The following is a 22338-nucleotide window of genomic DNA, read 5'->3' on the forward strand; positions in this document are numbered from 1 at the left end:
TCTTCCTTGGCACCCTGGAAGCTAGGCCCCTCCACCTATCGATTCCTTGCTCTCTTCCCGCAGCAAGTAAAGGCAAGGCTAAGGGAAGAATAACTCCTGCCCAGCCTCTCTGCTTCATCTTTCCCAGCTGGGCAGGAGGGTGCTGTGCATGTGTGTGTGAGTGCATGCGTGTATGTGCGTGTGTGCGTGTGTGCGCACGTGTGTGCACGTGCGCGAGGGTCTGCAGAGAGGGAAGAATGAGAGGGGAGGGAGGTTGTATTGGGAAAAGAAGGAAAAGGCCAAGGATCTAACATCAAGTTTATCGCGTTTTAAAAACAAGAGATTTTCCCCAAAAGTGAAGAAATAAGAAACAAATCCAGTGTCCATGCGTTCCCAAACTGCAGTCTTGATTCCAAGATGCCCCCTTCCCTCAGACCTGTTGTGGAGAAAGGGGACAGAAAGAGAAGGTGAGTAAGAGGCCAGAGGGTCTCTAAGGGTCATCACATCTCCTCCCCCTGCTGGTCCACCCAACCATCCATTTGTCAAGCATCTAACATCTCAGGAAGGTGGCCCTGATTCCTGATACCAGGGCTCCACACCCTTGTCCAATCTATGCAGGAGGAATAAGGACTGTAAAATAAAAACTCAGGATGTTATTTCTTAATATCTCGACCTCCAGGCAGGTGAAGATCACCCTTTGGGTTCCAAATGCTCTTTATTAGAACATTCATGGATTGCTCCTATCATCCATCCCAGGAGCCAGAAGTCCTATACAAACTCTAACCTTAATCCCTTCTGCTGCAGCTTAATCCCACTTTTCTTTGCGCATCAAAGGAGACATGGTCCTCTTACCATATAGAATAACTTTTGGTGACTGAAACTGATTATCTGTTCCCCTTTTCTCCAACTTTAAATCCTAGCCCCTTGCCCCCATCCATACCACTGTTCTCTCGTAGACCTGGCAGCCCAGGCCTTGGGTCTTACCAAGTTGGCTCCCTGGGAATGCAGTGGTGGTATATGAGTTGAGGACTCCTCTGTGCTCGGTTTCTCAGTGCCCCTCTGCTGAGTCTTAGGGCTAGATCCTGTAGGCTCTAAGAAGGGAAAATGGATGCCAAGAGGGAGAGGCAGCATTCATGGAGGCCTTAGAGAGAGAAAACTGCTTCTGTTCACCCCACCCTGCACCCCGATGGCTCCTGAGAGTGGACCAAGTCCAAGCCGGGAGCAAGAGACAAGATCCACAGGGTTTTCCCTGATCGCAATTAATTACTATAGCGTCACTATTATTTTTTTATCTGCCACCAGAAATCCAAAACAAAAACAAAAGTCTCAAAAAAATGTTTTTTTCCCTTTAAAAAAAATTTGGGTACAAATTCAATGTGCGACTGAACTTGACCTGAACTGATCTGAGGTTATTTATAGTCTGTCTTTATCCCACTTAGTGGGACCCCTCATTTAATTGCAGAAATATTAAAGATGCATTTGATTATAGGATGGTCCACTGGGAATATTATTCAGTATGTAGTGCATGTACAGTATTGCTTTCCTAAAATTCTGAATTTTGAAATACATCTAGACTAAGGGACTGCCCACATACATTAAGCACCATCAGCTGTCATTTAATGCATACTTTTCTGGATGTCAGGCACTGTGCTAAGAACCAGTCTCGTTTCATTTTCATGAACAATCCAGTGAAATAGGTGTCCTGATTATCATTTCACAGACTGCGGTTAAGCACCGTGCTCTGGGACTCACGGCTAGCTGAGTGAGGATTCTAGCCCACGAGTGCTGTTTCATCACCGCTGAGTTGGGAGGGGTTGGTGTCATTTGTAAGGAAAGGCGAAGAGATGCAAATACCTGCAAATAGCCCTGTATTCTCCTGGTAGTTTCTTACCACTAGGCCTCTTCCAGACTCTAAACCCCTCCCAATGGGTAAGGCCTGTTTCTTTCTGTGCCCGGAAGGAGGATGCCTGGGTCCCTCCCCAGCCTGAACATACTTTGTGCTGTCCCAGAGGCGCTCAGTCTTGACTCTGCTTCTGTGTCTGCGATCCCAGGTGGGCAGGACTCCTGGGTCCCTGTGCTCTCGGCGGCTCCCTCAGGCTCCTCTCCTTGCTGCTGTTGCCCCAGGTGATGTTCAACCATCATCTGGAGCTCTGGAGGCGTAGAGACAGGGAGGGAGCCTTGGGCCTGACTGCCCAGAGTTTTCTCTAGGGACCCCCAAATTCAACCGCCCCACTAAAGGGTCAGCACACATCGTTAGGTGCTCGGCTTTTCCTTCCACTGAGATCTGAACAAGGAGGGGACATTAGCTGGGCAGTAAGGAGGGGCCAAAACTAGACTGCAAAAAGGGAGGGGTGGGGGAAGAACCTTTAAAAACAAAAGATATTCTCAACTTGCTGGGATACCTGGCCTCCCCCTGGAGCTGAAGAAAAGACTCAATTTAGACTCGAGAAGTATTTGAGTACCTTCTATCTGCTAGGCATTGTGCTGGGTGCACTCACATACATGATTTTATTGAACTGCAGTGAGGTAGTATTTGAGGCTTAGTAGGGAAAACAGCATCTCCAAGGCCGCACAGTTAGTCAGTGGAAGAATTGGAATTCAAACCAACTCTGCGGTCTTTGCCTAGCAACAACTTCTCTGTAACAAAGGCAGGTTTCACGGCCTCCTGAGGGTTTATTTCTTCCTTGGGGAGCCTCAGGCATAGAGGGGAAAAAACAGCATGGGGAGGGGGCTGGGGGGCAAGTCATGGGAAGGGTCTTTCAAACCTTTCATTGTAGGTGTGGTCCTTGTCACCTTCTTCCGTTGCCGTGGAGACATTGCCAAAGTGGACTGTGAGGGACACAGAGCACGGGTGGGTGCCAGCCCTTCTCCCCCACCTCCCCGGCCTCGCCATGCTTTTGGACTGGAGTCTATGGACTAGACCATAAAAAGGGAGGGGTGGGGGAAGAAAACTCCTGCTTCTCTCGCCACTCCCACTAAGGTGAGCAAAGAGGCTGTGCGTGTGTGTGTGTGTGTGTGTGTGTGTGTGTGTGTGTAAATCCATGCATACTGCGGGGAGGGGGCAGCACTGAAGGGGGAGGTTAAAAGATCCTACAGATGCCCCTGTGGGGGAGGGTTCCGAGGAATAATCCCCTAGTGAGTCTGCGGGTTCTCTAGGCTGTTCTGGGTGGGAGAGGCCAGCTCACCTTGAGAAGTGGGTTGGGAATCCGGTCTTCATCTATCTCTGAAGGGAACAGTGAAAGGAGAAGGTGTCGAGGACAGGAAATTGTGGGTCCCCACAGAAGTTACTTCCCATGGGGAGGGGACTCTGCAATCACGTCCCTCCTGATCTGGTCCCTTACATCCGACCCCAGAAAGTCCGCCCCGGTGGTTGCTCCAGGTCTCTATTCTCCCCGTCCCCTCCTGCTCTGCTGACCGGCGTGATCCCTTGCATCTAGTCCTGTCCTTGATCTGGGCTGTGATCATTCTGTGTCTACGACTTCGTGTTAGACCTGGAAGTCCCTGAAGGCAAGGCTGGTTGCTATTCTCCTCCCACTTTTACTTTCTGTTCCCCCACCCCAACATCCAGAATAGAATCCTGCAAAAGAGAGAACAATGGACAGAGAAGAGCAAATTTCTCCTGTGCAGAGTCTTGGAAGTTATAGTCAATTTTAATAGGGGGAAAGCTGGAGACCGAGGCATTCTGAATTTCAGTCTAGCTTATTATCAGCCTGACCATTCCTTCTCCCCTAACATTCTCAGAGACCTTATTCTCTCCCCAGACCTTGATGGTGACCAGAATCCCAGCTGCTTCCTGAGCTGTTTCTAACCTTTCCCTTCCCCTCTGGGGCCATGAAGATAGCTGATGGAGGCGGTCCCTCCCCCTCACAGCTGTCACTGCCTCTGGGGGTGGGGGCAGCAGCCTCTCGGTTGCTGGAGAAACCTTGAAGGCTGTTGCCGCAGCAACCAGCACTCAGTTGACCACCCTAATTCCTGGGGGGCTTAGGAACCAGGTGGTCTCCCTTCCCTCCCTAGCACTGTTCCATCTTTCCAAATGCAAAGGAAATCCTCCTACTGCTCCAGCCACCACTCTCCTGCCTCCAGAAGTGGGCAGATTTCTCTCTTCAGATCTGCCCCTTTTCTATCTAGCACCCACCTTCTCTCACTGGAACCCAGCTCTCTGTAGCAGCCCCCACTCCCTTCAGTGGCCCATTCCTTGGGTTACCTGGGGATGACTGGTCACTGGTCAGCACAAGGGTGGCAGGAGTGGGGCGACGCCTCCGAATCTGGGGGAAAGAGAGTAAGAGAGAAGAGGTCAAGTGCACGTGGAAGCATCTCAGTCACTACCCTGCAGCAGCCCCCCTCCACCACTCAGCAGTGTAATCCAGGCCAGTCCATGTAACACACCTCAAAAAACGCCAAGGTAACACTGGAGCCACTGACCCACGGTGGACATCCTTGGGCCCATCCCCCTCCTCTGGAGAGGGCTTCTTCTGAGGGCTCAGAAGATCACCCCCACTTCCAGTATTTGTCCCCCTCCCTGTTTGGTCCATCCATCTCCCCATGATCTTGGCCCCAGCTTTCTAACTCAGCAGCTAAATCTGTGCTAATGCATCGATCTCTGGACTGCATCCATCCTGGATCAATGGTCCTCCGTCCATCCTGGTCCTCCGTCCATCCTGGATCAATGGTCAGAAATAACCTGAGAGGGCCTGGGGCTTCTCCCTCAGTCTCCCAGCCCACCACCCCAACAGACATTAACCTTCCTGCCTGGAAGAACAGCTTGGAGAGCAAAGGTCTGAATGCGTGTCTCCCCTGACCCAGGCCCCTCACTCCCTATTGCCCTCCCCCTCGTTGGACCCATTACTTTCCTGATTTGTCAGAAAATAGGTTCTGGGGAAATCCTTGTCATGGCAAATATTGTACAAGGAGAAGCCCCTGGTCAAAGGGCCTAAAGCTTCCCTGAAAATTCTTATCCTGGGTTGCAGGTCCCATCCTAAGAAATTAACATATAAGAGCCGATTGGCTGCTAGGCCTCTAAAGTGCCTTTCCTTGCTGCTGTTCTTTTATCATGTTGCCAATAAAGTTGATTGTTGTTGAAGTCAGTCTTGTATGTGCAGTTTTTATCCTTTCTCTGAAGGCGTTAGAGGCTCGGAAGTCAGAGGTAGGGGTGGAGGGGATATTGACACTGCAGCCCCCTCTGGAGCAGTGGTGGAGAGAAACAGATCATCCAGGGCTGGGACGAGGAGGGTGATCAAATGAGCAAACCCCACCTTCACTGTTTAACATCGTCACCGTTGGGGATGTGGTGTGGTAGGACATTTGTTCTTCTCTGTGCCCAGAAAATGGGCACCAACTACAGCAAGGGGGGGGTTGATGTTATTCTGAGAAGGAGTGGCTCTCCCCAATGAAGATATGGGATACACAAAATGGAGGGATGGCGGATGAGGTAACCCTTTCCCAGGACAATCCAGTGGCATCTGTTTTTGGTGGCTTTTCAAGGTTGCTGGCAGTGCCAGTACTTGTGTGTGTGTGTGTGTGTACACATATAGCCATGGCACAAACATTGACCATGAACCCATTCTGGTATTCCTGCTACAAATGGGCTGGTGCTGGTGGGTGGCCATGTGTGTTTCATGTCTGTGGGCAGGGGCATCCTTTTACTAGGAGAGGATCCTTCTTTTCGATTTCCTTCCTTCCTGGGATCAGTTAGGGAGGGCTGTGGAAGAGGCAGGGAGAGTGTGGGGTGGGGATGAGTGGGTTGAAATAACATCTGCATTGGGAGCCCGTGAAGGAGACTCCAAGTATGACAGAAAGGGGCTATGAGAGGGCAGCAGGGCTCTGCGACCTTTGACAGGTTCCCTTCCTTAGGCTATTTATTTGCCTTTGAGAGATTTCTAGAGTGCTTAGAAACTATGATTTCTTCAGCACAAGGGAGTAAAGTCAGACTTCGTGAAGCAGTTACCAGGCACCTGAGCCAGTTTGCTAGTGGATGTCTCTTTTCTTTTTCTTGTCCCTACCCCAAATCCTAGCTCTAGGGACATCTGGAGCCTTCACTCTGATTTACTTTCAAACCAGCCATGGCAAGGGCCTGGTAGTTGTGGGCAGCTCTCCATTCACTCTGTGTTCCATAACCCAGTCCTTCCAACTCCTTTCAAAACCCTGAGTCTGGGTTAGGAGCTCCTGCCAAGCCCGACGCTCCCGCCTACAGACTTGGTAATACAGCAGGAGGAGGAGGAGGTTAGACTGCAGGTAGAATTTCAGGCCCAGGAGATGCAGAGTTCTGAAGATTAAGAAAAGCAGACCTAAGTACCAGTTCTCTTTTTCTCTTTGGCAGCGTAGCACTGCCCCACAATCCTCACCTGTCCCCCCAGATCCCTGAACCAGCTGGTCTACCCTCTCCCTCTTCCAACACACAACTACACCTGCCTCCTGTAATACCAAAGAGATGCAGGCAGCAGACCTGTCTGTGCCAGCGGGAAGCAGCTCTGCTTGGAAACTTACACCCAACCTCTCCAGCCCACCCTCTTGAGCCTTTTTTACCTGGGCCCAAGGTTACCTTAGCCAGTCCCCTGCCTCCAGGCATAATAGCCTTTCCCCTGATCCCAAGGGAAAGCTCCCCATGTTAGTGGCTCTCCATATTCATCCTTAGGAGAGTTGTGAGGTCTCACCACAATCCCTTTTGCTGTCACACTTTAGAGATCTGGAAATTTGGCTCAACTTGGACTAAGCAGAGGATGGGACACAGGCACTTAACCTCTACCTCCGACTTTGGGAATCTAAAGTTATACAGATAGTGCATGTACCCACTTTTTTTTTTTTTTTTTACTTCACATCCAGACCTTATTCTACCAAACAGTTGGAGCAACAAAAAGAACACCCTCTGCAGTCCATCCCAAGAGGTCACAAAGCTTTTTCAGGTGGAGAGGCCCAGCCAGAGCCTTGTCTGCTGGCTGGGGGAAAGAGAGAACTGACCTTGCGGGAAATGGATGTTCTTTTGGAGCGGGGATGTCTAGGCAAATGGATAGAGAATACAGAAGGAGATGGAGCAATGAGTAAATGAGCAAATAGTTGGCAAACAGGCTGTAGTAAGGGTGACCACGGGTGGCCACCCTCTCTACACACACGCTCACTCTCAGTGAGACACACGCTTGCTCACACACTCTCACACACTGTCCGCCTCTGCCAGTCTGCTCTGAGCTAAAAATAGGCCAGGCCAGGAGGCTGAGCCAGGGCCCTGGACTCCAACCCCTTCAGCAAAGGCTCTCATGCTGCTTTTCACTTGCAGATTGCTCATCTTGACCCCTGCCCCTGGAAAGCTCCTACCTCTGGCTTCTCAAGGCCACTCTCTCCATCCCACCCCACTCCTTGCTCCAAAGGGCAGGATTTGGGAGTAAGAACCCATGTGTCCTGACTTGCAGGGGAAGGGTGCCTCTGCCTGCAGACCCACCGCCCCCTCCCCGCAAACCCAGCCCTCTTGGTTTTCTTCAGCTAATTCTTTGATCATTCTCTGGAGTCCAAAAGATGTATCCCAGTCAAGGAGGCGAATGGGCCAGCTGTTTGTCCTCCACCAACACCTACAGCACCAGGCTCCCTCCATGACCTACCCCTCCTCTTACTCACTCTGCACTGCTTCTTGAGCCCCTCCAGCTCCCCAACCAGCTCAGGAACTCTGGTGGGGGTTGATAGGGTGGGAGATGCAAGATTTGTGAATGGGGGAGGGGTCGTGTCCTTAGGCAGGCCCCCTCCCCCAGGGCTGGGGCGGTAGAGAGCGACTCTCACAGGGAGAGGCGTCAAGTAGGGGCGCTCTTCCTTCTCTCCGTTTCGGAAGAAGATGGGGAGATGTGGCTCCGATGGCGGGGGAGGGGATAACGGACCCCCAAACTGAGCCTGGCCACCCTCAAAGGGGCGCACTGCTAAGGGAGGACTGGGCAAGGATTCCAGATCCTCCAGTCCAGGGGTCCCCAGTCCTCGCCGGGCGAGTCCCCTGCCGCCCCGCCCTGCTCCGCACCTGCTCTGCCGCCTCGGGGTCAAGGTGCGGTTCCAGCAGCGGGACGGTGAACTGGATCTTCCGGGGACTGCTGTCTGGCTCCATAGTGCTGGACCCGCGCTACGGTGGGAAGGAAGGCGGCGGGACTCGGGGCTGGGGCGGGCGCGCTCCCTCTCTGCTCCGCTCCGGCCCCGGCCCCAGCCCGGCGCGCTCCGGCTCCAGGCTCCCGGCTCCCGGCTCAGCGCTCCCGGCTCGCGGCTCGGGGAACTCTGCCGCCGCCGATTGGCCCAGCACCCGCCTTTTCCTGCCCCCCTTCCTCCCTCCCCCAGCTAGGAACCTTAACCCCGTCGTGGCTGCGCTTGTGGCTGCGGGGGGTGGGGCAGGGGGGGGTCCCAGCCCGCGGGCGGGAAAGCTGGGGCGTGGCCGGGTGGGAGTTGTAGTCTCCAGCTCCGACGGGTACCCAGGTAGCCTTGGAGTTCCGGGCAGGGGGTGGGGGTGGCCAGCGGCTGTGTAGAACTTCTCTTAGCAAGGGCAGATTTTAGGGGATGGGAGGGTGGAGGGGCGCTGCGGAAGGCGGGGTGGTGGTGGTGGTGGGGATGAGGAAAACACAAGGGGAGGATTTCATTTATGATCTTAAAAGGGGTTTGTCTTATATAGAAAAGAAGGAAAGCGGGATTTAGGCATGCAGCAGGAGAGATTAAGGTTAGACGTGTGTGTGTGTGTGTGTGTGTGTGTGTGTGTGTGTGTGTGTGTGTATGGGGGGCTTTCCCTAAAGAGGAGAACACTAGAGGGGAGGTGAGAATTTGGGGGCGAGGAGAGGTGCGGTCTATGAGCACCCATCCTCTGTTCATTCAAAGGCAGGGAATTGGATCGGAAGGCCTTAGAGGGTCTGCAGAGGCTGGAACTATCTCTTGAAATGCTTATGGCCGTGGGCTGAGGGCTGGGGGAGAGGACCATATGGGACGCAGCAGAAGGAGTAATGGGGGTGGGGGAGCCAATAATGCTTGTGAAATAGATGTCTCTTTCTGCTTGCTAAATTATGGGGATAATAAAGTAGGTGAAAGGCTGGCAGGGAGAGAATGCTGGGGGTTGGAGAGGAAACTCCTTTGATGGTGTGGCTTGTTTACAGATGGAGTTGGCTTCCAATTTCACTATAGGCAGAGGAATGAAAATGATCTGCTGTAACTGAAGGGATGAAAGTTAGACTGTGTGAAGAACTTACCTGTTTGTGGGGACCAAGTTGTCAATCAATACTAGTGAGTGAGGAAGATGGAAGTCTATTCAGAAGAATGGGTGGGCACAATCCTAGGAACTGGGAGTGGGGGGTCGGAGCTGGGCAGAGGGAGGGGAGTTTTTGGGACACTGGGGAGGGACAGGGCTGGGTGCATCTTCTGAGAAGATTGGGGGAGAAAGGACAATGGTGGAGAGGAAGAAGGACTGAGAGTGCTGAGGGAGGGGCTGGATCCTGGAGATCTGTCTCTTTAGCCTCAAATGAGCAACTGTCCAGTTTCATACATATTTATACCTGGTTTGCTGGGACCCTGTGGTCATCCCTCTTCTCCTCCTCAGTCTCAATCCTCTGTTGCCTCCTCTCTGGGGCAGCCCTTCCCTAACCTGGATTTCACATGGTCCCTTCCCCTCTTACCTCCCAAAATAACCTGCCCTGCCCTACCCCCCAGCCATATCCTTTTACACATGCCAGGCCTAGCTCAGTTTTCTGGAGGCAGGGCTGGAGTCGTAGGGACCCCGTGGGCCCTGAAGAGTCTAGCCAGCCAACTCCCCCATTTGCACATTAGCTTCCCCACCCCTGTTTTCCTACCATCTGGACTCCAGGCAGGACCCCCTGTACCCAGCCTGTACCTGCAGTGACCTTTTGCTCTCTTCTCTGTTGCAGGGCCAGCCTGGGAAACAGCTGGTTGGGCTTCTCTCAGGGGGAAGGGGAGCACCTTAATCCCTACCCTAATCTCCTCCCCCAGCAGAGGTGACAGTGGAGGGAGAGGGTGTAAAGGCACTGAAACAGAGACAGTAAGGGTGGGGTGCGGCACCCAGGGCCCATTAAGGCCGGGGTACTTGCTCTGGTCTCTTCTCCACTCATATACTCCAGCCGCCTACCCTTAATCCCCATCAGACCCTCAGTCCTCCAATTTGCTTAGGCCTCCTTTATTTTCCCTTCTTCCTCTCAAACTTCCATCTGGTCCTGGAAATTCCTCCCAAAGTCTCATACCCGCCTTTCCTGTTGTTTTATCAAACCCCACGTTCTCAGCCTTCCCTTCAAAGCTATAGGTTAAGAGAGGGGCCAAGAGAGCCCAGGCTTTGGAGAGATGGCTGATGAGAGGCTGTGGGGAAACAGGGTCCTGGGAGCAGCTGGTGCTGGGGTGGAGGCGGAGGAGAAGAGAACAGGGAAAGAGAAGGGAGGTGTTCCCAGGGTTGGCTGTGGGAGGAGGGGTTGAGTGCAAGTGGGCGTAGTATTTGTGGGTAGTGGAGGGGTGGTGGGGGTGTGTGGAATGTGTCTGGGTGCTGCCTTCAGTGCTGGGGTCTCCCTGTGAGCTGGGATGGGTCTCATTGTGAAGGTATGTGCTTATTGTTTTGACCTCAATTTATGCCAGGGGCTGGGTGGGTGACTGTGGGTGCCTTTTGGCCTTGTGGGTGGATGAAGATGTGGGTTGCTCACACACGGGGCTGGGAAGTTGCAGAGGGCCTGAGGCCTGCTCTTGGAACCCTTCCTAGAATGAGTAAGCATTAGAGCCTGTCCTCTCCCAGCCCCGTCTCCCAGCTTGTAGGTGCCTGGGTTAGGTGTTCTCCCGTGAGCAAGTGTTCATGGAACCTGCTATAGTCGGGGCTGGAAGAGAAGCAGATGTTTTACATAGGTGCATTTCTGGGTCCTTGAAATATTAAGGCAGGGATATGACTTAGTGATGCAGTCACTTGGCAGCCCCAGCCCTCCTCTGTTTGTGGTACTGGGCTCTGGGTTAGTGGGGCTGCACTCGGTCCATCTCAGCACTTTCTGCCTTTATTTATCTTTCTCCTTACCCAACTAAGCTCCTTGTGTGTTAGTTCACTGATTCTTACAACCACCCGGGAAGAGGAGGGAGGTATTAGTATCTTTCTTTTACTTTTCAAGCAGGATGGTTTAGAGAGGTGAGGCTGGGCTAGGCTGCCAGATTGGATTTAGGAGGCCAAGGTTCTCTCCCACTTCCCTCTGCCACCAAGTTGAGTGACTCTGGAAATCCCTTCTCTCTTGCTGGGCTCAGTTTCCTCATTTGTAAAATGAGGGGGACCAGGTGACTGTGCAGTTTTCTTTTCTTTCTTTCTTTTTTAAAAATGCTTTTTATTGTGAAATATGTATACAGAAAAAAGAAATAAAAAGCAATAATTTTCTAAGTACATTTTAATAAGTAGTTACAGAACAGATTTCAGAGTTTGTTATGGGTTACGTTTCCACTATTTCAGATTTTTCCTTCTAGCTTCTCCAAAACACTGGAGGCTAAAAGAAATATTAATATAGTGATTCTGCAGTCATACTCATTTGTTAAATCCCATTTTCTCTGTTATCATTCCTCCTTCTCCTTTGGTCCTTCTCCCAGTCTATAGGGCTCTTTGGGGAATACCCATGCTAACTTTGTCATGTTGAGAAGGGGTATTGACAATAAAGGATTAGGGGATGTAATTAGTTGACAGTCTTGGAGAGGCTGGCCCCTCTGGGTTTCAGGACTTATCTGGCCTAGGAGCTCTTTGGAGGTTATAGGTTTCAAGAAAGTAAATTTAGTGCATGAAACTTTTATAACATCTCAGTTAGAGCCCAGCGTGTTGGTAAAAGTTGACAGGAATGATGTTGGTTGTGATCTGGCTAACCAAGGCAATTAGCACTGTCTAACTGGAGCTTGCATAAGAGTAGCCTCTAGAACAGCCGCACTGCTCTATTTGAACTCTCTTAGCCACTGATGCCTTATTTTGTTGTCGACCCCCCTGTGCCAGGGCCAGACTCATCCCTGGGACTCATGTCCCCTGTTGTCAGGGAGATTTTCACTCCTGAATGTCATGCCCCATGTAGGGGGGAGGGCATTGATTTTTCATGCAGAGTTGGGCTTAGAGAGAGAGAGTGAGGCCACATCTGAGCAACAAAAGAGGTTTCCTGGAAGGAACTCTTAGGCCTCATTATAGGTAGTCTTTGCTTCTCCACTACAGAAATAAGTTTAATAAGGGCAAGCCCCCAAATCATGGGCTTGGCCTATTTTCTTTGGCATCCCCAATGTTTGTGAAAGTACAGAGGATTTCCCAGATGGGAAAGTTTAATAGCTCCATATTTTTTTCTTCAGTCCCTTAGGGGATTCTACCAGTATGTGTTTTTTTTTTGGGGGGGTGGGGGGGGTGGGGTGCATGGTCCAGTAATTGAATCCAGGCCTCCCGCATGGAAGGTGAGCATTCTACAACTGAACCATCCATATACACCGGTATTTTTAATTTTCAATCCACCATAGTTTGGAATATATCCAAGTATTACATTAAGATATACAGAATTACAAGGTCTCGTTTCCTATCTGGGCTCCATGTGTTTGCGTTGTTTAAATGAGCTATCCAGACAGATTGATTAAGATTGTGTGTTACAGAAAATTTCGGTCCTATATACAATAAACCTCTCTGGCTTTGGTCTCATACAGTAGGTGAAGCTCTAGAGTACATATACTATCATCTTTTACCCTGTAGTCTGATTTACCTATTCCCAACCAATGGGCTTCATTTTTTATCTCTAATTGAAGCTTAATCTCTTTTTTTTCCATTTCTTTAACTGTTATTGTATGTAGCAATGCTGATTTTCAGAGCTGCAGAACTCCAGCTCTGAGTCTTAGGTTTCACAGGGGTACTCAGAGTTTTAGGGAAATACCAGCTTATACACACATAGCTCAGTCTCTCAGAGTCTAAAAAAGTACTTACAATTTCAAACTAAGTCTGGCTGCTGTCAGAGCTTACAATCTGGGCTCCAATTTTCTTATGCGTATTTTCTGAAAGAGATTGTAGCATAATTGTTCTTTTGTTTCTGGCTTATTTTGCACAACACATTGTCCCCAAGGTTCAGCCAGTTCGTTGTGTGCCTCACGATGTCTTTCTTTTGTGTAGCTGCACAATATTCCATCATATATATCAAGTTTCTGTGCAGGTTTCTTTTTGTTCTAATGTTCTGTCATTCTGAGTTAAGGATGCTGCAGTCACACAGTCAGGAAGTCTCAGAGCCACAGTTATAACCCAGGAGGCAGGGATCTTATCTCTATCTTTTTTCCCTGCCTGGCCCATGTCACATGCATGATGCTTGCTTACTTTTTCACACACATGGCTCTGAAAGAAGGCTAGAGACTGATTTTATATACCGAAAGAAGCAATGACCCCATCCAAGTGGTCTCCCCTGGGAAGTCATATGCTCTTACCCGTGACACCACGGTTTCCCAAACATTTCTGGAAATTGTCTCAGAGCTTGTGGCATATGTTCTGAAAACTCTCACAGGGGAATCAATCCTTGGGGCACCTTTGCTCTTTTGGAAGTGACTGAGAGTCTTTGGGGAGGAGGTGGGTGGCAGGCCTTGATCTGGACCATAGGTGTGGGTGTCCTGCAGTGAAGCTGTATGTTCTGTAGGACACCAGAGCCCATCTAGAATCCTCTTCAAAAGAGGAATTTCTAGAGTTTCTTGTGAGCTCTGCAGCACCACAGGAGTAGATGTGTGGCCTCTCAGGGAATGACTTGGAAGGCCCAGCCTCCTCTGACTGTAGAAGTCCTGGCTTGCCTGTGAAAAAGCCCATCATTGCATTTCTGCCAGGCTCCTATGCACACCCACCCTGCAGCTGGCACTCTTGGGAATGGGGCCAAAGCTGATGATTCAAACAGAGGGGATGCTCATTTCCAAAGTGCTTTGCCTCTTCTCTAACCACAAATGGAAAGAGGTGGAAGAGACTTAGAGATCAGCCAATCCAGGCCCCTCGAGCTAGAGAGGGGAAACTGAGGCCGAGAGCATTCTCAAGGACTGAACCTATCCCAATGCTTTTCAAGTAAACAAGTCTTGGTGGCCATGGCAGGGCAGTAGCTGAACCCGAAGCAGGTGCATGGACCGGATGACCATTTGAAATACTTATTAACCCTATGATCATCAACATACCTGAAGACCCAACCCCTAACTTGCCCCTTCTACTCCCAACACTCTAACAGGTTGAATTTTTTCTTCTAACAAGTATTTATTGGGCATTCATATGTGTTGGGCATTATGGTAAGCACTGGTGATCTGACCAGTAGATCAGATCTCTACTTATCTGATCAGTAGAGCACTGAACAGATACTCTCCACACACCTGTGGTTTATGGCCTAGTGGGGCCAAGGTATGTGGTGTGGTGGCCAAATATTTACAAGCAATGAATGTTGTGAGTGGGAAGACAGAATGAGGGATGCTGAGGAAGGTCAACATGACCTCTGACGAATTAGACCCCACTTCTCCCTCTTGCACTAGACTAGCTCACTCTAGCATGATGGCTAAACATATAGCCTCTGGAGCAGTCCTGGGTTGGAGTGCTGGCCCTGCCATTTGTAGCTCTGTGACTTTGGGCAAGCTACTTAACTTCTCTGAGTCAGTTTCTGCAGCTGTAATACTGGGTTAACACTAGGCATCCCTGTTATTAAGGTGAAAGTTGGGATAAGGCCATGTCTCTAAGGTGCCTAGCTCAGTGCCTGGTAAGCACTTGATAAATGGAAGTGAGTAGCAAGGAGTTCATGTTAGCAAATGTTTTCTCTTAAGACTTGAAAAAACAGGAGTGAAGAGATGGGGCTGTCGGTGTTTTGAGAATTAGGGATGTGTGTATGTCTGCAGAGGATACCCATTGCCCCCTTGCAGCCAGATCCTGCTCTAACCCACTGCTGGGTCAGCTATTCTTGATGTCCAGCTTTGCCCTCATCAGCATGGATGGTCACCCTGCCCTGCTAATTAATACCCGCCCTGTTAATGATTAAATCTAATGACTTTGACTTGGGGCCGGAGGCGCAGGAGGAGGGGGGTGGGGGGATGGAAAATTCCCCAGCTATGGGACAGGATGAGGGGAGGTTACCAGGGGAGGGAGAGGAAGGGCCCCCTCAGGTTCCGTGCATGTGGTTGACTGGGAGGAGGATGGGGGAGCAGATGCCTGGGTTTTCACCTGGGGCTGCTCAGCAGGGGAGTGTGGATGGAGGGGGTCATTTGAAAGTTATAGTCCCACATTCCTCCCCCATTCCTTCCAGGCCAGGCAGAGGGCCCCAGGCCCCGAGCCTTGGCATTCCTCTTGCTGGGGATTGGCCATTGATTCCTGCTGCGGGTGGGGAGAGACTGTGAGGACGGCTGGCAGGGCAGGAAAAAGGCCAGTGCTTGGGCTGTGCTGGAGCTGGTGCAGGAGGCCGGTGGACCTGGGTCTCTTCTCCAAGAAGTGGGAAAAGTGCTCAGGACCTCTGGGGTGGAGTTGGGCTGGATCTTGAGAGGCCTAGAAAGGGAGGCTTCTGGTGGTAAAAAGGGGAAAGGAAGGGAGCAGGGGTGTTTTAGTCGGGAGAAAAAGAAGGCTGAGGGAGTTCTGAAGGAAAATTCTTGATTCCCTGTCATTAAGTCCCATTGAAAGGGAGAGTGTAACCTGTGGGATGAAGAATCACAACTTGCCATCTAATAAAAAGAAAAATTGCATTTTGATTACATGACAGGTTTGATTTCATGACATTTTTTGTTTCCCACCATTTCTTTGATTTCATGACACTTTTTGCTTCCCGTCATTTCTTTATACTTTGTTGGGGGGTGGGGCAGGGATAACCTTTTTTTCCTTACCTCTGGGTGAAAACCCAGGAAAGCCTCTTAATTGTTCTGCTCACACTTAGGTAGAGACAATCTCAATTTAGAAATTAGAACCAGCAGGCCAGCGTATGAAAAACCCGAAGCTATTTAATGGGAAGCGCCCCCCAGCTCACTGGCCCTGCTTCGGTTGTAGAAAAGGGGCGAGCGGCTGGCTCCTTTTCCATTTATCTGCCTGTCTCCCCCTCTCCCCCATGCTTCCTCTCACTAGATCTTGTTTCAGAGTGAGGGGTGCTGGTGAGGGTAGTAGTGGTGGTAGAGAGCAGAGAGGGAGGGTAGATGAGTTCTTACATCAGCTGCTATGGTCCTCAGCCTCCTCTGTGCTCTCTGGGGACCCTTCTCTCATGGGTACTTTCCTGGCTCCTCAGAGCTTCCCTGCCAGGCCCCATTCACCTGTATTTGCTTGTCCCAGGAGCCTGAGACTCCTTCCACAGTCCATCGCCAGTTTCCTGCTGCTGAGCTCCCTTTTCCCCTGAAGGGACCAGACCCAAGCTGGCTTCATGGGGTTGCTGGTTGCCTCTCCCAGCTGGTCCAGCCCCTGCTGGGTAAACTCTGGGAGCCCAGACAGTCCTAGAGTAGCACATGGTGTTTCTTCAGTACTTCTCTCTCCTTCTAAACTTCTGGGCGGCACCCAGGCCCCAAGACACCCTGTCTCCAGCTCTGTAGGTCACATATTCTAACCCGTGCAAGCACGCAAGCGTCCCACTAAGTTTGCTGTCAGGGGGCAGGCCCTCCACCCTTCCTTGGGAGGGAGGGGGTGGGACTCACAGCGCAGCTTTTTCTGCACATGCCCCCCACCCCCATCCTCTCTTCTCTACATAATTGCAATCCTATTTTTTTCAGAACTTGATTCTGAGAAAGTTCTTTTGAAGTTCTTCCTATGACAATTTGGCGCTTTGCTTGGAAATTTCGTCTGTTGTCTCTTGATGCCTAGCTGAAACTCTAATTTCAACATCTTATTACGAAAGCCATGGGGCAGTTAAGATTGTGCCAGGAGAGAGGGCTGTCAGGCTCTTAAATCTATCCAGCGACGTCTTGCTGTCTGGGAAGGACCTACCATACACGGCCAGGAGGTGGAAGGGCCACCAGAGGGCAGTAGATCCTGCTTCAAACCCTGTTTTCTTCCTCGGTCTAATCAGAACCAGTAATTTCATTCACTCTTCAGAGATCAGGTGCCACCAGGCGCTGGGCGGTGGTGGGTCCAGTTGTCACAGTGTCAGCCCTGCTCTCTGGTGTTGGCCCTGCTTCCCCGCTTTCTGCCATTTTTACCTCCCTTCTTCCAGATGAAGTATCAAATTTGTTTATCAAACGTTTCCTTCTGAAAAGCATTTCCTAAGCACCTACTTTGGAACGTTACAAGTCTCTGCCCTGAGAAGCCCAGCCAGAGAGGGAGATTGTGAACACACAGAGTGAGTTGCCAAATGGTGACTGCTACTTAGAGGCAGAAATAAGTGCCTGGAGGGACCGGAGAAGGACTAACAGAGAAAAGGGAATTAGAGTTAGCTTTATTTTGTTGTAAAGGATAAGCAGGAGAAGAAGAGGTGTGAGAATAAGGGGGAGATGAATGGACACACCCCTGGAGGACCAGGGAGATCAAAGAGTGACGGGGGGAGCCAGAGAGTGGAGGGGTCACCAGGGTTGTGTTTGACGTCTGATGGGGGACTGGGGCCCGGCGCGGGAGCTTTGGGAAGACTCCATTTTCCACCCTTTGCAGAAGGAGAGCTTCGTTTGCCACTCTCCAGTTTCCTGGAGCATCCTCGCCTGAGGGTACGGGCATATGTATGAGGGATTTTATTGAATTTGGAGGTTATCTGAGAATGTGGGGAGGATGGAAGCCTTGAGCTTCTCAGAGAAGAAAGGCTTGAAGGGTTTGAGGTTGTTTATCTGAGAAGAAAGAAGACTCACCTAGGGGTGGGGTAAAACTGGCATAACAGAGGGGGAGAGGGCGTTTGCTTTGGAATCAGACTGGCTTTGGAGCTAATCCTAATTATTCTGCTATGACAGTGACCATGGACTGGTTGCTTGAATTTTCTGAGCTTCTTTTCTTATCTACGGAATGGGAGTATTTCTACCACATGCTAGGAATATTGCAAGTTTTGAATGTACATAAAATGGTTATCACAGTGCTTGGTAAGTCCTCATTAAATGGTGGGATTTATTATTAGAATGATAATTGTCTTCAGATGTTTCAAAGGTTGTCACGTGGAAACAAGAACCAACCTTTCTGTGCTGCTCCACCAGCTGAAAAAGCAATGCAAGTTAGAGAGTGATGCGTTTGGGCTGGCTGGGAGAGAGAATGCTCCTATAATCAGAGCCATCCAAGCCTGGAAGAGACTGCCTTGGGAGGTAAGTAGACTGGTGTTGCTGGAAGTACCTAAGCAGAGGCTGCCCTGGAGAGCCTTACATTGTATCCAAAGCTGGACCTTTAAGGGCGCTTTCTAACTCAGTGCTTTGGGATTCTCGGTTGTTCTGAAACTGTGCATCAGAGTCTAAGGGTGACAGATTCTGTGATTCCACTTGAAGAAGCAGGGTCTCTGGGACTGGGAGATGGAGCTGGCAGTGGAGGGAATCGGTGCTTCTGCTAGTGAAGGCTGGACCATCTGGGGCCTTAGCTGTTGTGTTTCCTTAGGCCAGGGGAGGACCTGCAGCAGGCCCTGTGGAGGGTGTCCCGACCGCCTTGCTGCCTCTTTGTGGTGGCACTCATATCCTGCGCAGGAAGTTTGGAAGTGATGGCAGGAACTGTTTCTTCTTATTTAAGTCTCTTTCCCCACCCCCATCGAAGGGGAAGTCCCCATTCTGGGGTCTCCCTAACTGTACATTCATTGAGCGATAGCCCTTCCTGAGATATGACTTCAGGTGTCCTCAGGCAGCATCTGGACCTCCGATACCCTATCGGGTCCTTTGGGAATGTGACCTTCTCCTCACCTCAATTTTAGTCCTGTAGAGGCAGGGAACGGCAGCACTGGGCCTGTGAGCAAGAAGGCTCCTCAGCCCTTCCCAGAATCCTTTACTTCCCAACAACTCTGAGAGAGGGAAACCCTTATCTGCCTCTCCTTCCCTGTGCCCATTTCCATGAGAGAGGGCTTTCTTCCTTTCTCACAAGAAGGCGAGTGTCTGAGTGAACCCTTTTAGTCTTTCTCTGTTTCTTACTTAGAAAGAAGCAACTAATTATATGGATCACTCATTCATTCGTTCATTCAATTTACTCATGCGTTCAATTTAAATTCATTCACTGAACTCTTAATACTTTGTCCAGTGATTACTGTTCAAGGTACTGGAGAGAAAATAGTGAATAATAATGAGAGACAAGAAGATGAAAGTGTAAGTAAGATAATTTCAGAGCATGATAAGTGCAATGAGGGGAAAAAATAGGGGGAGGCGATAGGAGTACTTGGTGAGAGGACAGAATGGGGAGGGCACTGGATGGCTGGACACGGAAGCTCTTGAGAAGATGACTTTTGAACTGAGACCTGAAGGATCTGAGGGAGTCAACTATGCAGAGAGCCAGGGAAGGAGGTTCTAAGTAGAGGGAACAACAAAGACCGAGGCCCTGAGCCTGGGAAAATGCTGCTGTGTTCAAGGATCACGAGGGATACCTGTGTGGCCATGATATGTTGGTGCTCACTTTGGTAGAATGAGGGGATGTGGAGAGAGTGCGTGAGAACCAGACTGTGCAGTGCCTTTTAGGTGCTAAAGAGTTGGGATTTTATTTGAAGTGCAGTTGGAAACCACCAAAGGATTTTAAGCAGCAGATTGATATGGTTTGATGTGTGCTTTAAAAGGTCTGAGTGCTGAATGGAGGATGGCTTGGAATCGTAAGAGTGGAGGTGGAGAAGTTAATTAGGAAGCAGAAGTGAAGATGATAAATAATGGTGGTGAAACTAGGGTGGTGGCAGTGGAGAGGGAGAGAGAGGGATCAAGTCAAGATATATTTTGGAGATAGAATTCAAGGTTTGTTGATGTATTGATTGTGGGAATTGAGGGAAAGACTGAAATCAAGATTTGCTTGGGTTTTTGGTTGAGTAATTGAATAAATGGTGGTGCTGTCTAATAGGAAGATGGAGTGGGCAGGGATATTAAGATATTAAGTTAGGTGCTGTAAAAAGGTCATAATAACATGACTTAAACAGGACAGAAATTAAGCAGGGGTAATTTAGTAGCTCCACAATATTCAGAACTCAGGATCTGTCTTCTTGCTCTTTCCATTTTCAATTTGTGGCTTCCATTTTCTAAATGGCTCATCCAGCTTCCAACTCTTCATCTCATTTCTGTCAATGGGAGGGGGAAAGGGGAAAGAGGTCATACTCCTTTTCTGTCGAGGGCACCAACCATCATTTACACTTATCATATCTGTTTATATTTTATTGACCCAAACCTAGTCACATGGCTACATCCAGCCGAAAGCAAGCCTTGGGAACATAGTTATTTGCTGTATGGATATGCATCCAGCTAAAACTTCTAATACCAGAGAAGAAGGAGAGCAACTTACACTCTACCATAGGGGTTGACCAAGAGTTCTGTTTTAGATATGTCGATTGTTTTTAAAACAGCTTCATTGAGATATAATTTACATAAAGAATATTTACCCTTAAAAATCTATAATTTAATGGTTATTAATACATTTACAGAGTTGTGCAACTGATGCCACTATCTAATTTTAAAATATTTTCATCACCTCCAAAAGAAAACCCATGCCCATTAGGACTCACTTTCTACTTTCCTTACCTCTCAGTCCCTGGCAACCACTATTGTACTTTCTGCCTTTATGAATTTGCCTATTCTAGAAATTTCATGTAAATGGAATCATACAATATGGACATGTCAAATTTGAGTTGCTTTTTAAACTTCCAAATGGAAATATCATATAGGCAGTTGAAAATAGGGGACTGAACTGGAGATTCAGATATTAGAATCACAAGCAAATAAATCCAAATTGAGCATCTACTATGTGCTGTTATCCCTTTAGGAGATGGTGTTAGAGTAGTAGGAGCTAAACAAGTCTTTGCCCTCATGGACACTGCATTTTAGAGGCATTTAAAGCACAGGAGTAGATGAACTTAATTTAGGATAGTGTGTCGAGGGGAGATCTGGAACTGAGCTCTGGGACACCCCAACATTTAGAGATTTGACAGGTAAGGAGTGGTCCTTGACGCAGGAAGAAAGCCAGGTGACTGTGGTGTCACTCAAGTTAGGAGAGGAATGTGTTTCAAGGAGGCAATATCTAACGTGTTGAATGCGCGTGAGAAATTGAGTAAAAAATGAAGACAGAGAAGTAACCACTGAGATTGACAACATGAAAGTCACTGCAGACCTCAATAAGCGCAGTTTAGGGGGAGTGCTGGCCGTGGAAGTCAGGTTGGACTAGTTGAAAAATAAATGGGAGACGAGGAAGTGCAGGTACCGCCTGGACAACTCTTCTGCGAAAATTTTCTGTGGAAGACAGCAGTGGTGGTAATTATGGGAGGGGGTGGGGTGGGGCCAAGGGAATGTGCTTTTAAAGATGGGCAGGATGAGAGCATGTTGTGCGCTTCTGGATCAGAAGAAAGGTGAGAAGTGAGAGACCATCGCGACAGCAGCAAAGCCTCGGGCAGGCCCGCGAGGCGGGATTCACAGCATGTGTTTGGCTTTCAGTAGAGTCAGACATTGCCTGAGTTCTTTTATTTTTTCAGTCACCTTCGAAAGGGTTCAGCTGAGGATGAGGTTTGGGGCTGAGGTGGGTTTGAAGAGGGAGAAGATATGAAATGTTTCCTGACAGGGAGAAGGTGAACTTGACGGCGAAGTGTAGCAGTGTTGTCAGCTCCCCTGAATTCTCACTTGAGCTTTAATACACTAGTAGCCTGGTAGTGTGATTTCTTCAGGTCTGGGGTAGGGTTGGGGTTTTGCAGGTGCATTTATGGTAAAGAAAGAGAGAAGCCAAGGGAACTGAGAGTGTTTGCAATGGAACCCCTGTGTGGATGGATCATGGCATCTAAGCTAGATATGTAAGGAAATGAAGATAATGGAAGAATGATGGAGATGAAAAAATGGCAGGCGGGTCAAAGAGTGGATACATCTGGACTTCTAAAATAATTGAGCTGGAAGGACAGGAGGTTGTGTCGGAGGGTGGGGTCCTTGAATTTGAGATCTGAAAGGTGCAGTTACAAAGATCAAGGACCAGAAGCCAGAGTGTTGGAGACACCATCCGTGTGAATGCTGACATCCTCGGGAATGATGGCAGGAGCAAGAGGGAAAGGAAGACCAAGAGCTGAGGCCTTCAGAGAATGAGGGAGAGGGGCTAGCATGAAGGAGCAGCCTGCGGTTCCAAGCTTCAGCGGAGGGCGGGGAGCTTTTGAAACTGGGAGGAAAAATGGTTTAGAAGCAGCACTGGGGAAGGAAGAAGGAGGACACCTTTCCCATCTCCCAGCTCCAAAGAAATAGTGGTTAAGGGAGAAAGCAGCTTCTACTTGAGAGGGTTTTAGATGCTTTGGGATTTTGGGGAAATCTTAAAATGCTATTTCAGATTAGACAATAGCGAGAACATTTGAAATAAGACTTTGGGAATATCAGGGA

At 49.5% G+C, this 22338-nt stretch overlaps 1 protein-coding gene across 2 annotated transcripts; it reads right to left on the reverse strand.

Moving 5' to 3' along the window:
• Nucleotides 1-277: 277 nt before the first annotated feature.
• Nucleotides 278-8196, reverse strand: PPP1R1A (protein phosphatase 1 regulatory inhibitor subunit 1A). 2 transcript variants are annotated; one of them, XM_077168012.1, is made up of 7 exons: nt 7970-8196; nt 4184-4244; nt 3165-3202; nt 2745-2808; nt 1974-2129; nt 964-1070; nt 278-415 (listed from the first exon to the last, which is right to left on the reverse strand). In XM_077168012.1, exons 1-7 carry the CDS (start codon nt 8051-8053, stop codon nt 410-412), a joined length of 516 nt encoding a protein of 171 aa, XP_077024127.1. In that variant the 5' UTR covers nt 8054-8196; the 3' UTR covers nt 278-409. The 2 variants fall into 2 exon arrangements, with proteins under 2 accessions (XP_077024127.1, XP_077024129.1); XM_077168014.1 differs by lacking the exons at nt 4184-4244; nt 7970-8196 and adding an exon at nt 3743-3848.
• Nucleotides 8197-22338: the final 14142 nt, after the last annotated feature.

The sequence above is a fragment of the Tamandua tetradactyla genome, chromosome 7 (assembly GCF_023851605.1).
Source record: "Tamandua tetradactyla isolate mTamTet1 chromosome 7, mTamTet1.pri, whole genome shotgun sequence".
NCBI classification, from domain to species: Eukaryota; Metazoa; Chordata; class Mammalia; order Pilosa; family Myrmecophagidae; genus Tamandua; species Tamandua tetradactyla.

Bases quoted from the DNA above. Each gene is read 5' to 3' on its own strand.
- PPP1R1A (XM_077168012.1), bottom strand. From the start codon at position 8,053: ATGGAGCCAGACAGCAGTCCCCGGAAGATCCAGTTCACCGTCCCGCTG. The intron at 2,130-2,744 runs GTTTGAAAGACC...CTACGCCTCCAG, and splicing joins GACCACACCTACAATGAAAG to AGCTCCAGATGATGGTTGAA. The intron at 1,071-1,973 runs GTATGTTCAGGC...TTCCCTTCTTAG, and splicing joins CGCCTCTGGGACAGCACAAA to AGCCTACAGGATCTAGCCCT.